Source organism: Glossina fuscipes, unplaced genomic scaffold (genome assembly GCF_014805625.2).
Source record: "Glossina fuscipes isolate IAEA_lab_2018 unplaced genomic scaffold, Yale_Gfus_2 112, whole genome shotgun sequence".
Taxonomy (NCBI): domain Eukaryota; kingdom Metazoa; phylum Arthropoda; class Insecta; order Diptera; family Glossinidae; genus Glossina; species Glossina fuscipes.
Window position 1 is genome coordinate 5,868,037 of NW_023998455.1, and position 15,164 is coordinate 5,883,200.

The 15,164-nt window shown below is 31.8% G+C and overlaps 2 protein-coding genes across 19 annotated transcripts in view; one reads left to right on the top strand and one right to left on the bottom strand.

The window, feature by feature from the left end:
* Positions 1-10,951, bottom strand: part of LOC119639653 (synapse-associated protein of 47 kDa) — a 32,213-nt gene extending 21,262 nt beyond the window's left edge. For 2 of the 17 annotated variants that reach the window (XM_038037199.1, XM_038037201.1), the window contains exon 1: positions 9,631-10,042. In XM_038037199.1, coding sequence (XP_037893127.1) covers positions 9,631-9,815 — 185 coding nt within the window. In that variant the 5' untranslated portion in view covers positions 9,816-10,042. Of the gene's footprint in view, positions 1-9,630; positions 10,046-10,467; positions 10,485-10,720; positions 10,838-10,935 lie in introns of those variants that run through there. The other 15 variants (XM_038037200.1, XM_038037202.1, XM_038037204.1 and 12 more) reach the window with 13 other exon arrangements.
* Positions 10,952-10,979: 28 nt separating this feature from the next.
* LOC119639655 (mitochondrial import inner membrane translocase subunit Tim16) lies at positions 10,980-12,035 on the top strand. 2 transcript variants are annotated; one of them, XM_038037214.1, is made up of 3 exons: positions 10,980-11,144; positions 11,276-11,471; positions 11,524-12,035. In XM_038037214.1, exons 2-3 carry the CDS (start codon positions 11,309-11,311, stop codon positions 11,754-11,756), a joined length of 396 nt encoding a protein of 131 aa, XP_037893142.1. In that variant the 5' UTR covers positions 10,980-11,144; positions 11,276-11,308; the 3' UTR covers positions 11,757-12,035. The 2 variants fall into 2 exon arrangements, with proteins under 2 accessions (XP_037893142.1, XP_037893141.1); XM_038037213.1 differs by lacking the exon at positions 10,980-11,144 and having other exon boundaries at positions 11,200-11,471.
* The last annotated feature ends 3,129 nt before the right edge of the window (positions 12,036-15,164 follow it).

The window sequence follows — 15,164 nt, forward strand, 5'->3', positions numbered from 1 at the left end:
AATTCCTTTCGTTTCTTTTCCTACTAGTTACAGTAATTGAATCATTTCCACTTAACAGGAATTTGTATATTTATGATAGACAAAAGTCCAAGTCTTCTTTAATATCCTAGAAACAACATGAGTAGAGAGGCTAGCATCTAAAAGTCGCGCCTACCAAATCACGCCTTCAAATCTCAAATGCCGTAGACTATGCTTTGGCTGCGGCTGTAGTGAGTGTGTCTGGCCGGTAAAAGCAGAACGTTTAGGGATCCAACCCACACCAACTAGACTGCGGCCATCACTTCCCTAGCCGTCTTCGCGATTGTCGCCCTATTACACGAGTAGGGGTCTATTAAAAAAAAAAAGAAAAAGCAATATAAAGAAGGAACTCCTTCCATTCCAAAGGTGCAGTAGTCGTGGATCAAAATCTTAAAAGCGGATAGACCGTTCAATAAAGCCGATAGCTTTGGATGATATTTATTTCTCTGGTTACATTAACAACAGTAATAATATTCCAAAAGGATATATAGCTAACTTTATTTATTTATTTCATTTTAGGACTATACTACTTATAGAGTCTAAGTATGAAGATGTTAAGGAAGAAAGTTGCGTAATAGGCGTATGATGGACTTGAGAGTTAAGTAATTAGATAAACACTAAAATTTTCGATAATGAGCAACAAAAAGTAAATGAACAAATGCAATAATATATGACCTCAGTATGACAAAAATGAATGGAATGATAAAGATAGCAAATAATAAGAAGAAGATAATGAAATCATTAAACCATAAGAAGGAAAAAAAATGAAAGTATCAGTTAGAGACGGAGTTTGTTTCAAATTGAGTATGAAGGCAGGATGCTAATGGCCGGCACCATAATGAAATTAATAAAATCCAGTGATGGATCAAACAAATAAAAATTGTTATTATACATCACAAAAAGCACCTGGAAACGGTTACGAAGCTGGTGTAGTTTGTGTGGTAGTGCGATAAATAAATCGATTCACTGCGCTTCCCAACATTTGATATCTTGTTTTTTCAGTGTAATTAGATCAATGAGGATTAAACTGTTTTCATGGGGCGGACATTTCAAAAGAGGATACCACCAGACAGTTTGGAATCATCTGTTGACATAACATCGTCAAGTTTTTCCTTTACCAGCTATTTACCTATAGACATAATGTAGATGCACTCATATGTATATATATATATGTACACAATTCTCTTCTTGCAAGAAATTTGATTTAGGAAAAGTTAAAAAGAAAAAATCTCTTTTTACACGAATTGTTTTGTTTCAACACGAATTTCAATATTCTATGAATTTTTTTATATGAAAATTTTTTCGATAACATTTTTGTTTCTCTGATGTTTCTACGAATTTTTTTCATCCTCACTCCTCATACACATACACATTCCAAATTCCCGATATGTTTTTCATAACTCAGTTAAATTATGTCGATTATAAGCGGAATGCCACGAATTATGGTACAAGTATAATTTATTTGTCTTTTATGTATTTAATGGATGAGAAGGTGTAAGCACGAAATAAATTCTTAAGTGAACTCTAACAAAAGTTTTTTAATATTGTTCATTGTACTTTTCAGTTGCTCGTTAATGCCTGAAACGGATTTTTTCCATTTTGCCAATATCGCTTTTTACACGAATTTTTTGGGAACTTATCTATCGTGCAAAAAAAGAATTAGGTATAAATATATGTCTGTGTACATATATGCATGTTTATAGCCAAAGTTGACGAAAAATTTTCCATTAAATTTTGCAACAAAAAAAACAAAACAGGGAAACAAGACGTCACGCAAAATCATGCAACTAACTATCTAAATTTTCAAAGGATCTTAGATACCTAGATTGAGCTGTTTTCTAATTAAATTTGAAATATAAGATATTTACTTATAAGCCTCATGCATGCCTATGTCAATTGAGTGTCCGTAATTGTAGTTATTATAACTTACACCATCCCTTGTGATATAAGAGTGTATTAAGTTTGTGCGGATGTATGCAACATCACTCGAGATAGACCTACCTTTCGTAATCACCTTTTGTTTGATTTATCTTGATAACTCTTTACATGTAGGTGTAGGGTATTAAATGTGTAGCCCCGTTCCACTATAATATTTTCACTTATTTTCATTAAATGCATCAAAAAAGAAATCAGTTGCATAATACACTTTCGCCGCCCACTTACAACCAGGAAACCGAAGCCATCCGTTCTGCCTCTTCTACAAAACCTAATTTAAGTGCTCCTTGTATTAACGTGTAACAGTATATATACATGGTATATGTACATACAAATAGACAGCAAGTTTTTACATTTTTATTTTTTTTTATTTTCGCATAATATCGATTTATTTATCTTCAATCTCAATGTCTGAACAACGAAAAGCGAGACTGCACACTTCAAGTTACACTTGAAAGCCGCTACAAAAGGAAACGAAAAGAGCCTTAAGATAGATAAAAAAAAAAAAAAAAAAAAAAAAACAAGAAAAACAATTATGATGATATGATACGGAACGGATAACTAACTAAAAGGCAAAACAAACCAAGGTATAGCTAAAACGGAGAGTCGAAAGCATAAAAGAGATAACAAAAAAGAAACCAATAAAAACTGCTCTACGTATATGTACGTCTGGTATTCTTGTTGCAAGTTAAAGGAACACAAAATATTTTAAATATTTAATATTTATTTAAAGTTGTGAAGTAAGCGCTAGCGGATCATCATAAAAACGCAAGCAGTTAAAACAGACAAAGTTTGTAATGAGCCTTAAGACGTTTATGTAACTGTTATATGAATGGCTTAAGCAGAAGTAAATCTGTATATAGAAGAAAAGAGAATAATAATTCCGCATAAATATTTAATGCACGACTGCATAATGAAGACGAAAGAACAAAAAGACACCAGATAGTAAGCAGTTTTTCCTATTCATTTATGTTTATGTCTATGAGTAAAAAATCCTTGCTTTATGAATATGCTCGAAAATAAAGCTTTTAATTACATTCAAATATATGCGAATAGCCAACGAGAACTAACGAGCATCGTAACAACGTTAGATAGAGCTATACGGCTTGCAGTGCAAGATGTTAGCGAAGAGAGCAATTGGAAGCGGATGACGTATCTCTAAGTGAACAGTGACAAGTGAAATGAAACCAAAATCTGATTGGAAATTCTTGTTAACCGTTAAGCAATAAAAACCAAAAATAGAAAAAAAAAAAAAAAACAATGCGGATACAATATTGGATTTTATTTCTACTGAAGTTGATCATTCAATGGTCCGAGAACATAAAATGAATTGTTCTTCTATTCTACTTTGTACAATCACTAACTAATGTAAGTAATTGATTGTAAGGTTTCATTGCAACAATTCCTAAATGAATTCTTTATACTCTCAGTCATATTTACAGATAGGAAACTCAATTATGATTTACTACACATTAGCCGAGTATGCAACAAAAAGTTCGCATCAAACAAGAGGAAACATATATGCAAACAAAGCTTCCATGGTAAAATTTTCCGAGAGAGGTCCCTTGAAGTATCTGTGTTCGTGATCGAATCTTATGATATCCATTGGTGAAACTCGATTCTACAACAAATCTTTTACTTCGCAAAAAATCTACTTTTTTAATTTAATTTTATATAAAACTGTTTTATATGTTGTGCGTGTTCTCCTTTACAATTTAGAAGCAATTTAATTATCAACAACCCAGGACTGCAATAGTTAGTCAAGGCTGGCCATAAGATACCCGAGAGAGATGTTTGGACGGAACACTGACGGGTTGTGACCCAGGGACGACCCTCATTGTAAATACTTCGGGCCGGTCCAGTTTTTCGTCTACTCCCAATATAATGCCTTGTCGTTATATGGCAAACTTGCATAATCAAAATTTTCCGACAAAACTCGCTGCGTAAAAGAAGAGGAAATTTGGATCACACAGATCTATTTTTAAAACTATGACTATAAGATAAGACTTTTCAAGAAAAGCAAGCACTTATAATAATAAAATTTTTGGGAAGTAAATTAAGTTTGCTAACTATGGATCACGTCATATGAAGTTTGGGCGCCTTTGTATAAAAATAATCTGGAATTTTCGATCTCGTATTACTTAAACAGGGGAGTAATTGTTCTAGGCGAATTTGTGTGGGGTATTCGATTTCCGGCCTTGCCCGATTATAATACTTACTTGCTTCTTTTATATACGATTTATTAAAATAAGACCTTCAATAGGGAGTGGCCGAAGAAGTGGTCCGATTCGAAAAATGGCAATAGTGTTCGTCTTTGGACGAAAGCAAGACAGTGTTCGAAAATTCAACAAAAAATATCTGAAAAATAGCGACCTACAGAATGAGCATAAGAAAATAAGACGACGAGAACAGCTTAGAAGGCGACTCTGAATTGAGCGGTGTAATAAAAGGTTGGTCTATCTCAAACCCTTGTGGGTGTTACGTACATCTGCACAAACACACCACAATTGTTTTAGGGTATAAACATATAAAATGAAATATTTACAGCAAATGCATTAGGTCAAGTCATAAGTAAGTAACTTCACTAACATTTTATCAGGCATTTATTTTGCTTTCATTGAATAGCAAAAAAAAAAAAAAAATTTATCCGCATGACGTTTAACAGTTGATTGTGAGGTGTTCAACTTTTTGCTATACTTCTTGCTGATTGGCGTGGCTTTTGCTCCAGTATTGTCCTTAAGAAGTTCTCGTTAAAGTCGGAAGGATGTCCCGTCCTTGGTTCGTCTTGGAAAGTCGTTTCTCCAGAACGGAATTTTGTAAACCAATTTCTAACTGTCCGATCGGTTATCAGCTGTTGCCTTAGCGGTATTGCCTTAGTTAAATTCCCAAATCATTAGAACTCGAATATGCTCTTTCGACTCTCCATTTCAGAGGTTAAGAAAAACATTTGAATCCGACAGCCACTAAGTGACTAACTGAATTCTCAACTATGCAGTGAAAACAAAAACTCGTTTGTTTCGTTGGCTTATAGTAGCTAAATACGAACAACAGGCTCTACCTACCTGCGCTTATGACTCGACCTAATAGTTCCTTGATATGAGTATACTGTGAATTTCGTCTTGTTACAAAACAGTTCACAATTGACCTTAAAATATTGTCGTAAACAAGTGCGAAGCTAGAAATTAACTATAGACGACGAGTCGAGAAATGCTAACCTGAGTTGAGTGAGATTGTTTTTGTTGATATGTTTTCATACCCATCACCGAAGATTGGGGGACACAAGATAAGCAACGATAAAATGGGCATTTGTACTCTATAAGTGCCCGCGTGTATTGATGCGTGAAATATTGCAGTTTTTTAAATTTGGGAATAATTATTCCCGATCTCCCTACCACCACATCAAATGTTACCTTCTTTCGAAAGATAGAAATTAGCCGATCGGAATAAATTTGCGAATTTTTTCTAGGTTTGAACAGATCTCGATTTACCGAATTTCATATTTAGCAACATTATTATAATCAGTGATATAACGAATACCTCCATATTCCATAAGGCTTAAGATCTTGGTTGCCGTAGTCTATCCCTACAATTATTATTGTTCATAAATATTATGTTTCTTTTCTTATAACACACACACACACAAAGGTAGGATGGTATTCTTATAACAAGGTGTCAATCGCTTCGATTTATTGCTTCATCATATTAGGTAAACCGAAAATTTCTTGCGGGTTTTCCTTATTAATTCATATATATGATGCTTTGTCAAATAATAATAAGTTGGCACTTCTGAGGCAGTTTCATTATCTCGCCCACATAAAACTTCCCATCTCATACTACACAATTCCTTTATAATCCTATCATACTGACAGCAAAATCTTTTTTTCATGCATATCCAGCTTTAGTGATGTTTGAGCGGACTCACAGTGTTTCGATTATGATCTATTGCTTTGCTCACTTTGGCGCCGAATCTATTTTTCATCATCAGGTATAATTCTTTTCCGAAATCGATCGTTTTGATTTCGGCATTTGGTTGGCATTTGGCCTATCAGATCGCAATAAAGCTTTCATTGAAAAATTTCTAAAATGAAATTTCGCAAAACAATTTTGGCAAATGTGCTCAGCTATATGATCAGTACCATGCACAGCACATATTTCTATATTTGCTTTGCAGTTATTTTCGTTTTTTTGAAATGAAACAGTAAAATATGCTTTATATGCTAGTTTCGATTTTCCTTTTTAAAAATTATATCGGGTGACTATAAGACAAACGATCCCTTTGAAAGTTTTTTACAATATAAACAGAAGCCTGCTCCATAAAATTAGATAGATCTTTAACTGTACTTATCTCCCTCGCTAACGGAAAAAACTTAGTTAACCTCTTGGCAAAAACGGCAAGAACTTTCCGGACTACCTAATATATAGAGAAGTGATATTTTCCACATGACGTCTTATTTTGAAAACTGATTGTATAAACGAGTGTGTATGGTGTAAGCGATATGGTGTAAGGTATTGTGTGTTGGGACGTAGCCCATTACAAGTTTTTATTTGCTTCTGCATGTTTTCTCTTGATAATTGTGGATAAATTATCAAAACGATCTGATGGTTTTAGAAGTAGTTAACACTCACAATGTGAACAATGCCCATCGATTACATATCTCGTAACATTTCGTCCAACAAGATTCTTCACCAATTTTTGTCGTACCTGTCATTTTGTTCTATTCTCATGTAAAAAATTCACCATTCATGACTACACTTATTCGGAGGGAAGGTGTTCAATAAGTGGGCGAAATTTAGCAAAATTAAATTTCTTTTTTTTATTAATGAAATTCTTAAGGTTGATCTACAGACTAAAGGTTCATCTCTTTTGCCCTGTAAAGAGTTACTTCTGAATAGAATTCTAATGTGGCAAATATTCTAGATAAGCCACGCGCTTCACAGTCGGCGCAGCAAACTTATGTGCATCTGAGAAGCGTTCGCAAAAACGGTCCGATCGAGTCCATTTTCATCAGTATTTGTTCCACGCTGGTGCATCAACTTTCGTAGGTAAGTTTAAAGCAAAAGTCCTTGGACAGATATATTGACATCGATTTAGAAAATTATGATGGATCGTAGTGCAATCGAAGATGAGGCTGCCTTAAGATATTCTCGGTACTGCTTATCTCCGCACCAACTGATGTTTCCTTACCAAATGCTCTAAGAAACATAAAAAATCTGCTGTGTTTCCTCTTCTTTTTGTGGAATCGCCAAAGTCACAAAAATAAAGGTAGGAAACTGAAGTCCGGCATTAATATTCCTTGAACAATTACGAAATCAATTTTCAAAATTGGATTGGATTTATTCAATACGCAATAAAAGACTGAAATAACGTTGAAAAGAAATCGAAAATTGTTTCATACTTTTCTCTATCAATTACGGTCCCATATACGGGACAACGTAGTATTAGAGTTAGTGTTTGACGACAAACACATTTGCTCTAGAGTTGTTTTAAAGCTTTTAAATGATTTCAACATAAGATTATTTGAAAAATTGGCATTTTAATAAAAAAAAAAAAAAAAAAAAAAAGATTAAAATTATGATAATAAAACTAACCTTTTTTTTGATATGAATAAAGCAACGTAAATGACGACTGCGCAAACTCTGATTGTGAACCAAAAAAGAGAAGGACAATATTACGTTTTCCCTATTTTACATTCTTCTTCTTTTCATTTCCGTATTATATATATATGTATTTACACTCACACATATATGTATATATATAGATACATATAGTCGTCAATACTATATACGCTTAGGAAAGAATTCTTCTTTCTTTCTGTTGACGTTCTCTTTTTTTTTTTTCTGTATTTAAAACAATACAAAAGAATTATCATGTCGACCCACCTTTTATGATAAAGGAGACAATCGCAAGGAAGTTAATGAAATCTATGTCGACGCTGACAGAATTACGAAAGAAGGAAAGAGCGAAAAGGAAAAAACCGAGAGATTTTCCTTGTTTGCCACGTTTTACATTTGATAAGTAAATTAACTTAACATATTTGAAAAAGTGAAAAATTAAAAGAACAAAATTTTTCTCATTTATTTAATTTTTTTTTTTTTGGTTGCTTCAATGAACGTCCTTCCTTCCTTTCTCTTCTTTCCAGCTTTCTTTTAACTATCTCTTTTCTTTTCGAATATTTCTTTAACTGATTTATAGCAGTTTTCTAAACTTTCTTTTTAACCGTGCCGTACCTTACTATAAAATGCCTTTTTATACAATACCAATTATTTACTTTTATTCATTATTAGAAGACATCTATTATCTTTATCTACTGCGTATTGAACAAATAAATTTTAAATGGAATAGGAATAATGAATAGCATGAAAAATAAAGAAAAAATTATGCCAATAAGTTAGCAAAATGAAAAAAAAAAATAGAATAGAAAGTCCTGACTATGAATCTCATGATAAATTCGACAAAAGCCAAAAGATTCGAAGTCTACTTTTTGGTTTTGTTGATATGATATCCACAGAGATATGTGTTGCTCAGTATGTTGCTTTTCGGATATATGACATTGCCTTTAGCAAAATGAAAATGTAGTTTTGTCCAAGCTTATATTCGTATGTATGTCTAGGTTGCGTTAAAATTATGTCATAGTGCAAGTAGGTCTACGTACCAAGCTTCGTTTGTTTTTATCATTTAATTGGGATTTTTCTTGAGCGCTAATGGAAACAACAGATAGTTCTTCCACGAAGCAAAACAGTATGACTAGCAACGTTGGTAACGAAGACGTTGGAAAAAAAATGTACATATCCGCTGTCTTCCGATTGCAACCTCTTTTCCACGCATACCCTTCTCTTCTTCTCTTTCTTTTGTAAATTATTCAATGAACATACGGTAAATTCATTTTAAGATCGACAGATGCATATATACATAAAAGTTTTCTTTTTTTTTTTTTTTGTTTTTTGAATAAAATGAAATACGAAAGCTTTGCTTGTTGAGTGTTGCGAGCGTATTTCGATATATTTGTTATTTATGCGACTGCAAAGGATTAGTAATTAGAGTTTCAAAAATCAACGATAATATATGGCGCTCTAATGACAGCTGCTTGCCATATGTAAGTAGATGGATGAACTATCAACATTAATAAATTAAAAAAATGCTAGGGGGGCCTTTAGACTTGAAGAATTCGTATGTCCTGCAAAGGAACTGTTACAAAATAAAGATTTTTTTTTAATTTCAACGATGCTTGGAATTAGAATGATAATCACGTGCAGTTAAAATTTAAAAAAAACAAAAAGAAAAATAGTTATGTATAATTGAAGTTTCTAGGTTACATAGGCAAAAACAAGAACACACACGTCTTGTATCCTTGAAGAGAAAAATTCTGATAAATAACATGACCACATAGTAATAAGAGGCGAAGAGCGAGAGTATTATGCGTACATATACACGTCTCACTTTAGAAAAATAGAAAAAAGAAAATTGCATTTTTTGGCAAGGGTAGTTTTCTACTATCTCTCGATTTTTTTCCTTTCAACTTCAGTGAAGGAATGATGGGGAGATAAATAATACATGGCAGTATACATCCAAGGTAACTTGATATTTATACGCACGTGGTAATATCTATATGAATAGTTTAGATGTCGAATTAATATTATAGAAATTAATCCCCAACCAATTAAGCAATTAAAGCTTACCTTTTGGCAGCATCATCACCTTCAAGTCCTGCTTCAGCACCCGCATCTGGAACAACTGGCACCTCGTGCTGTGTCGTAACGGGAGCCTGAGTTTCAGGTTGATTAGCAACTTCACCTTCCTCACCTTGGCCACCTTTCACAGCACCCACCAAATTGGTGAATTGATTTGTAATATTGGAGAACATATTTAAGGGAATATGTTTATATAAATTTATATATAATCACTTGAAACTATATGTATATATATAAATTTTTTTCTTTTTATAATTTTACTGTTTACTTATATTTCTTATTAACTGGTTTCTTTTAACAAAATCGATAACGCAGCGTTGCTATCAAATAAATAAGAGAAGAGAGTGTTTCTAATTCAACGTTCACAGAGCTGTGGAAGAAAGAAAACAAAGCAAAAGGATAATAGAAAAAGGGAGAAGTTTATCACTAACACGATACCGTTAATAGGAATTTGTTAAATGTGCACAGTTAAAAAAAGCAAAACGACAACACACGAATACAACCGATATGTAAATGAATTGCGATTTTTCTTTTCGGTCTGTTTAGGGTTGATTACGTTACATTCGAACTTTTTGACAGATTTTCATTAATGTTTCATTTATTTGCAAAGTTATGTAATTTGTTTTTACAATAGTTGTTGTTGTTTTCGTAAGGAATTGCAACAAACAGTAATAATTAAAAAAGGAAGAAAAAAATTATAGATGAAAATGTTTCCATTAAAAAATTTTCACAAAAAAAGGAAAAAAAAATCGATACTAGACCATGTAAGGGTCAAAAACAAAATTATTCGAAATCTATTAAATTTATGATAATTTTTTAATTTACGTTTAGTTATTTTTTTATAGTTTTTTTTTTTTTTTGTAAGCTTTGCACTATTTTATTATTAACTTTTATATATATTTTTAGGATTAAACTGAAAAAAATCGTTTCTTTTCTTTTAGACGAACTCTCGTTGATAGCTTCCTGCTTTGAAGGTCCTCTGAGAACTGTTCATATTAAGCATTCAACTCTTTCAACATAGCTTTTTTACAGAGTTTACACACAAAGTCCAAAACGAATCATTATACATTATACATACACCACCGTCCGTCCACAAGATAATAAAAAGTAAAAGCACACTACACTAGAATGTCAATCGATTTCTTAAAACTCTTTTCTTCATCTCCGCACGCATGTGCAAATTTGTTCCTTCTTATCATAAAATTCCTAAGAAAGACCAAATACGAATTTCATTCGACCTCTTCAATTATTTCTGCTTAATATTTCTCTTTTGATTAATTTACGAGCCAGTACCATAATAGCAATAATAAAATGCGTAAATAAATTTGATGCCATATGTTCGACTTCGGCTTATTCGATTACTCATTGCTTTTTCAATATTAATTGTCATTTACAATAAATAAAAAGAATGAAGTATGAGTTAAACTGTAGGAAACTTGGTTGCACTCTCGCACAGCTGTTCCCCATATTGTGTTGACATTTTAAACAATGCAAATCTTAAGGTTAGAAACGATTGAATAATAAGTAAATTCAATTTAACGAATTTGTCTATAAAATCTTATAAATTTATGTAAAATATTCTTATATTTTTTTAAATATTAAAATTGTGTTCATAAATTTTTAATGAGAACAGTCAAACATCGCAGAACAGACTAATAGAGCGGTTATGGCAAAATATTTAGCTCAAATTATTATACTTGGTAGCCAAGCAATAGGTCGAGCGTTTGCAAAGGCATTAAAACAAGAAATAGCCGCCTCTCAAGAGGCTGCACGGCGATCTGGCGGCGGCAGAAATGGTGAAAAACGAGCAGAAGTCAATGCAAGAACGGGTACTGCAAAAATGATTTATAAAATATTTTATATTAATTCTAATCTTTCCAGGCATGACATTAGAAGAAGCTAAGCAGATATTAAATCTCAGTGATTTGGATAACATAGAACAAATTCATAAAAACTACGAACATTTACTTGCGGTGAATGAAAAAGTTAAAGGCGGTTCTTTCTACTTGCAATCCAAAGTATTTCGTGCAAAAGAACGAATAGATCAAGAACTACAATATGTTTTAAAAGATAAGCCATCAGAATCTGAAGAAAAAACCAGGCGACAGCAATGAGAAATACTTAAATGTAATGTGCTTTTAGGTTTCATTTGCTATTTTTAATGTTAGATGGATATGTAGCCGTTTACTTAAGTTCAAAAAAGAAAAAATGAATATATTACGAAATAATTTCTATTCCTAAAGATTAAATCAGGGCTTTCTTTATGGCAATAAGGGAAAAAGAAGAAAATTTATGTTTAAAACTATTTTGAATATTAGATAGACGTACAAGACTGTTTTGTAAATATTTTTAATGCTCTATTTAATTAAAAATGTGAAAAAAATTAAAATGTTAAAAATCCCAAAATTGCGTTTTAAAAGAAGGAAGTATTTCTGCAATACTGGTTTATATATTTCGCAAGACAACAAATAAAAGAAAACAAATTATATTTTTATTATAATATGTATACACAGAAATTTGGCTAAAGCATTAAACAAACAATTTTGAATATTTTCGAGTTAATTTTTATGTCGTTGAGAATCACAAGGATGCTGTAATTGTATTTGTATTTTCTATTCCATTCGCTTCATTTAGTGAACTCAAGTGTTAAAATATTTAGATATTTTGTAGGTAGATGTACTCAAAATGTGTTTGATGTATTTGCTTAAGATGAGAGTTTGTCCGAGGCACTTTACGGTTTTAACATCCCATATCATTTGTGGTACAAAGCTATGTTAATGATGGATATACTTTTTATTACACCGATCGATCCAGAATCACTCGTTGTCTCGATCTAATCTTGTCTGTTTCTCTTGCCTTTTTATATTCAACCTACAGCCAGCTATTTTCTACATATTTGGATGAATGGATGTTATATTGATGGCTTTCGACCCAGGGATTTGGAGTTTGCATTCTAGAGTTATTAGCAACAACTTTGCTTTTTTAGTTTTGTAATGTTTTTCAATTTTAATACTTTTTTTATTTGTTTTTCTTTTACTTCGCGGTAAACCGTATCTTTGTGGTCTATCCACACTTCGGCGAATATTTCAGCTCTTCAAAATAAAAAATGCAAATAAAACAAATTATATTTGTATTATAATATGTATCCATGGTGTTTATATTAATACTGGATAGAACCTAAAAAAATTTTTAAAAGAGTAGCAAAATGGAAAGCATAGTCGGCATGGAAATAAATCGATACAAGGTTTTTTAATTTAGTTATAGTTTATAGTAATTCGAATGAAAAACAGATGCAATTGTTTACAAATATTAATAAGTATGTACACGCGTATATATCTTCTAAGATATGCAACGATATTTACATTCAAATTAACTTTCAACCGAATTTGCAAAATAAAAACGAAAACATTCTATGTTATAATGATCATAAATGTATACTATTACTCTCCAGCTTGTGTTTAATTTTTTCAACATTCCATCAGCTTTTGTTTAGATTCGTTCACATTAGCAGCCATAATAAAAAAAAACAACTCTGTGATTTCTCTATTCTGAACATATGGTACTTTTTATAAACTATGTGAAGGGGAACTTCGAATTTCACAACTTTAGAGAGTAAGTAAATGAGCGACCACTTGTTGGAATGTAAATATTGGAAACATTTATTCTCCTTTCTCCGCATCACCTAAAAATACATAAAGATACATAAAATACATGTGCATAAAAATAAATACGAAATTTTTAATGACGGTGAAAAGGAAAATTACAAGGGAAATTAGGTAACGACTATTAGCGAAGAATTTACCTAATCGAAGTTTACATAAAATCAAATTCATTTTAGAAGTGGACTTAGATGTTCAAGGTAGTTAACCATTGCGAAAAAAAAAAAATTAAAAAAAGAAATAAAAAAAAATTTATTTATCTTTTTCAAAGTAGTGAAGCTTTGGTGGGAGTAATGTTAATAACTCGGCTTCCTTGTGTATCGCGATATCACTCTCCGCCCTAGAAAGTGAACATTATGCTGGTAAAAGTTCTTTATTCGGAGCTAATGTTTATATATATTACTAACTTTGTTGCTTTTGCCTTAATCTACACTTTATTAGTATGCGGTTCGCCATTTGTTGGTCAGCTTGCGGTCATGACAGACAAGTCGTTGTTGTATTGGGTATACTTAGTTTCTTAGGACAAGTTCTTTTAACATTATCTTTACAAATGAGACAAGCCAGCCTCGTCGCTATAGTTCGTTGCGCCGAAATCGTTTTTGCCATTATATGGCAAATTATGTTTTTTGGTGAAACAACTACCAGTTGATTTAGCTATTTTTTCCCTTCACTTAGCAGGAATTTCTTCAATTTTAGGGGCTGTAAACTTCATTACTACTGTAATTAATATACGGGCTACTGGTATCTCTTTTGATCGAATACCTTTGTTTGTATGATCAGTTGTAATTACTGCATTATTATTATTATTATCTTTACCTGTTTTAGCAGGGGCTATTACAATATTATTAACTGATCGTAATTTAAATACCTCATTTTTTGATCCAGCTGGAGGGGGAGATCCTATTCTTTATCAACATCTATTTTGATTTTTTGGCCATCCTGAAGTTTATATTTTAATACTACCTGGTTTTGGTATAATTTCTCAAATTATTAGTCAGAAATCTGGAAAATCTTGGTGAAACACCTACCGGTTATTCCTGGGTGTTGTTTTAGTAGTTAGTTCCGTTATATTAACAGCCCCTAAAAAATGGGCTCTTTCTTTGCCACGTGATGCTGTGGTACGCAAACGTTTACGTTATTTAATCATGGATTAAATCGTTTAAATTAAAGCAAAAAATGTTATGTAAAGGACCAACGATATATGGGCTAATGGGATAATTAAATCGAAATTGGTAAAAATTCGGTATTAGTAAGTAAAATTACGAGATAAGGGAAAAAAAATCATATAAACGTAGCTTGTCTTGCCGGATCATTTATTGTAAAGAAAGATTTATATATAGTGCATTTCGATGTGTGAATATGTAGCTCCCATATCGACGCTACTGTTTAAGTGTCTTCAAGTAGAAGTGTTTATAAGTAAGGAACTTTAATTTTTTCATTACATTGATGAATATGAAAATAAATACAAAAATGAATGATAAGTGATACGTTATTTGAAAAGGTTTATTAAGCAAGGAGGAAAAGTTGTTCTTATATGTATATCGTATAAGAACTTAATTGAAATTAACATTTTATAGCTAAGTGTTTCAATGATAAAATAACAAAGTGCAACAATCAACTGAATAATTCAACTAATTTTACAAGAAAACAATTTTGAAGAAGATTTGATGGTATTTTCCTGAAATATAGTTTTGTTTTTCGCAATGCTAAGTCAATATAAATTAAATACTGTCGCGCATTATCGCGTCTCACTATTTAGGCTAAAAAGGGAAAATGATCAAAACATGGAAATGTTTATGCATATGTTTACATAATTGATAGATTTTCTATTAACTTCAAACTAAAAAATTAAATTTAATTAAA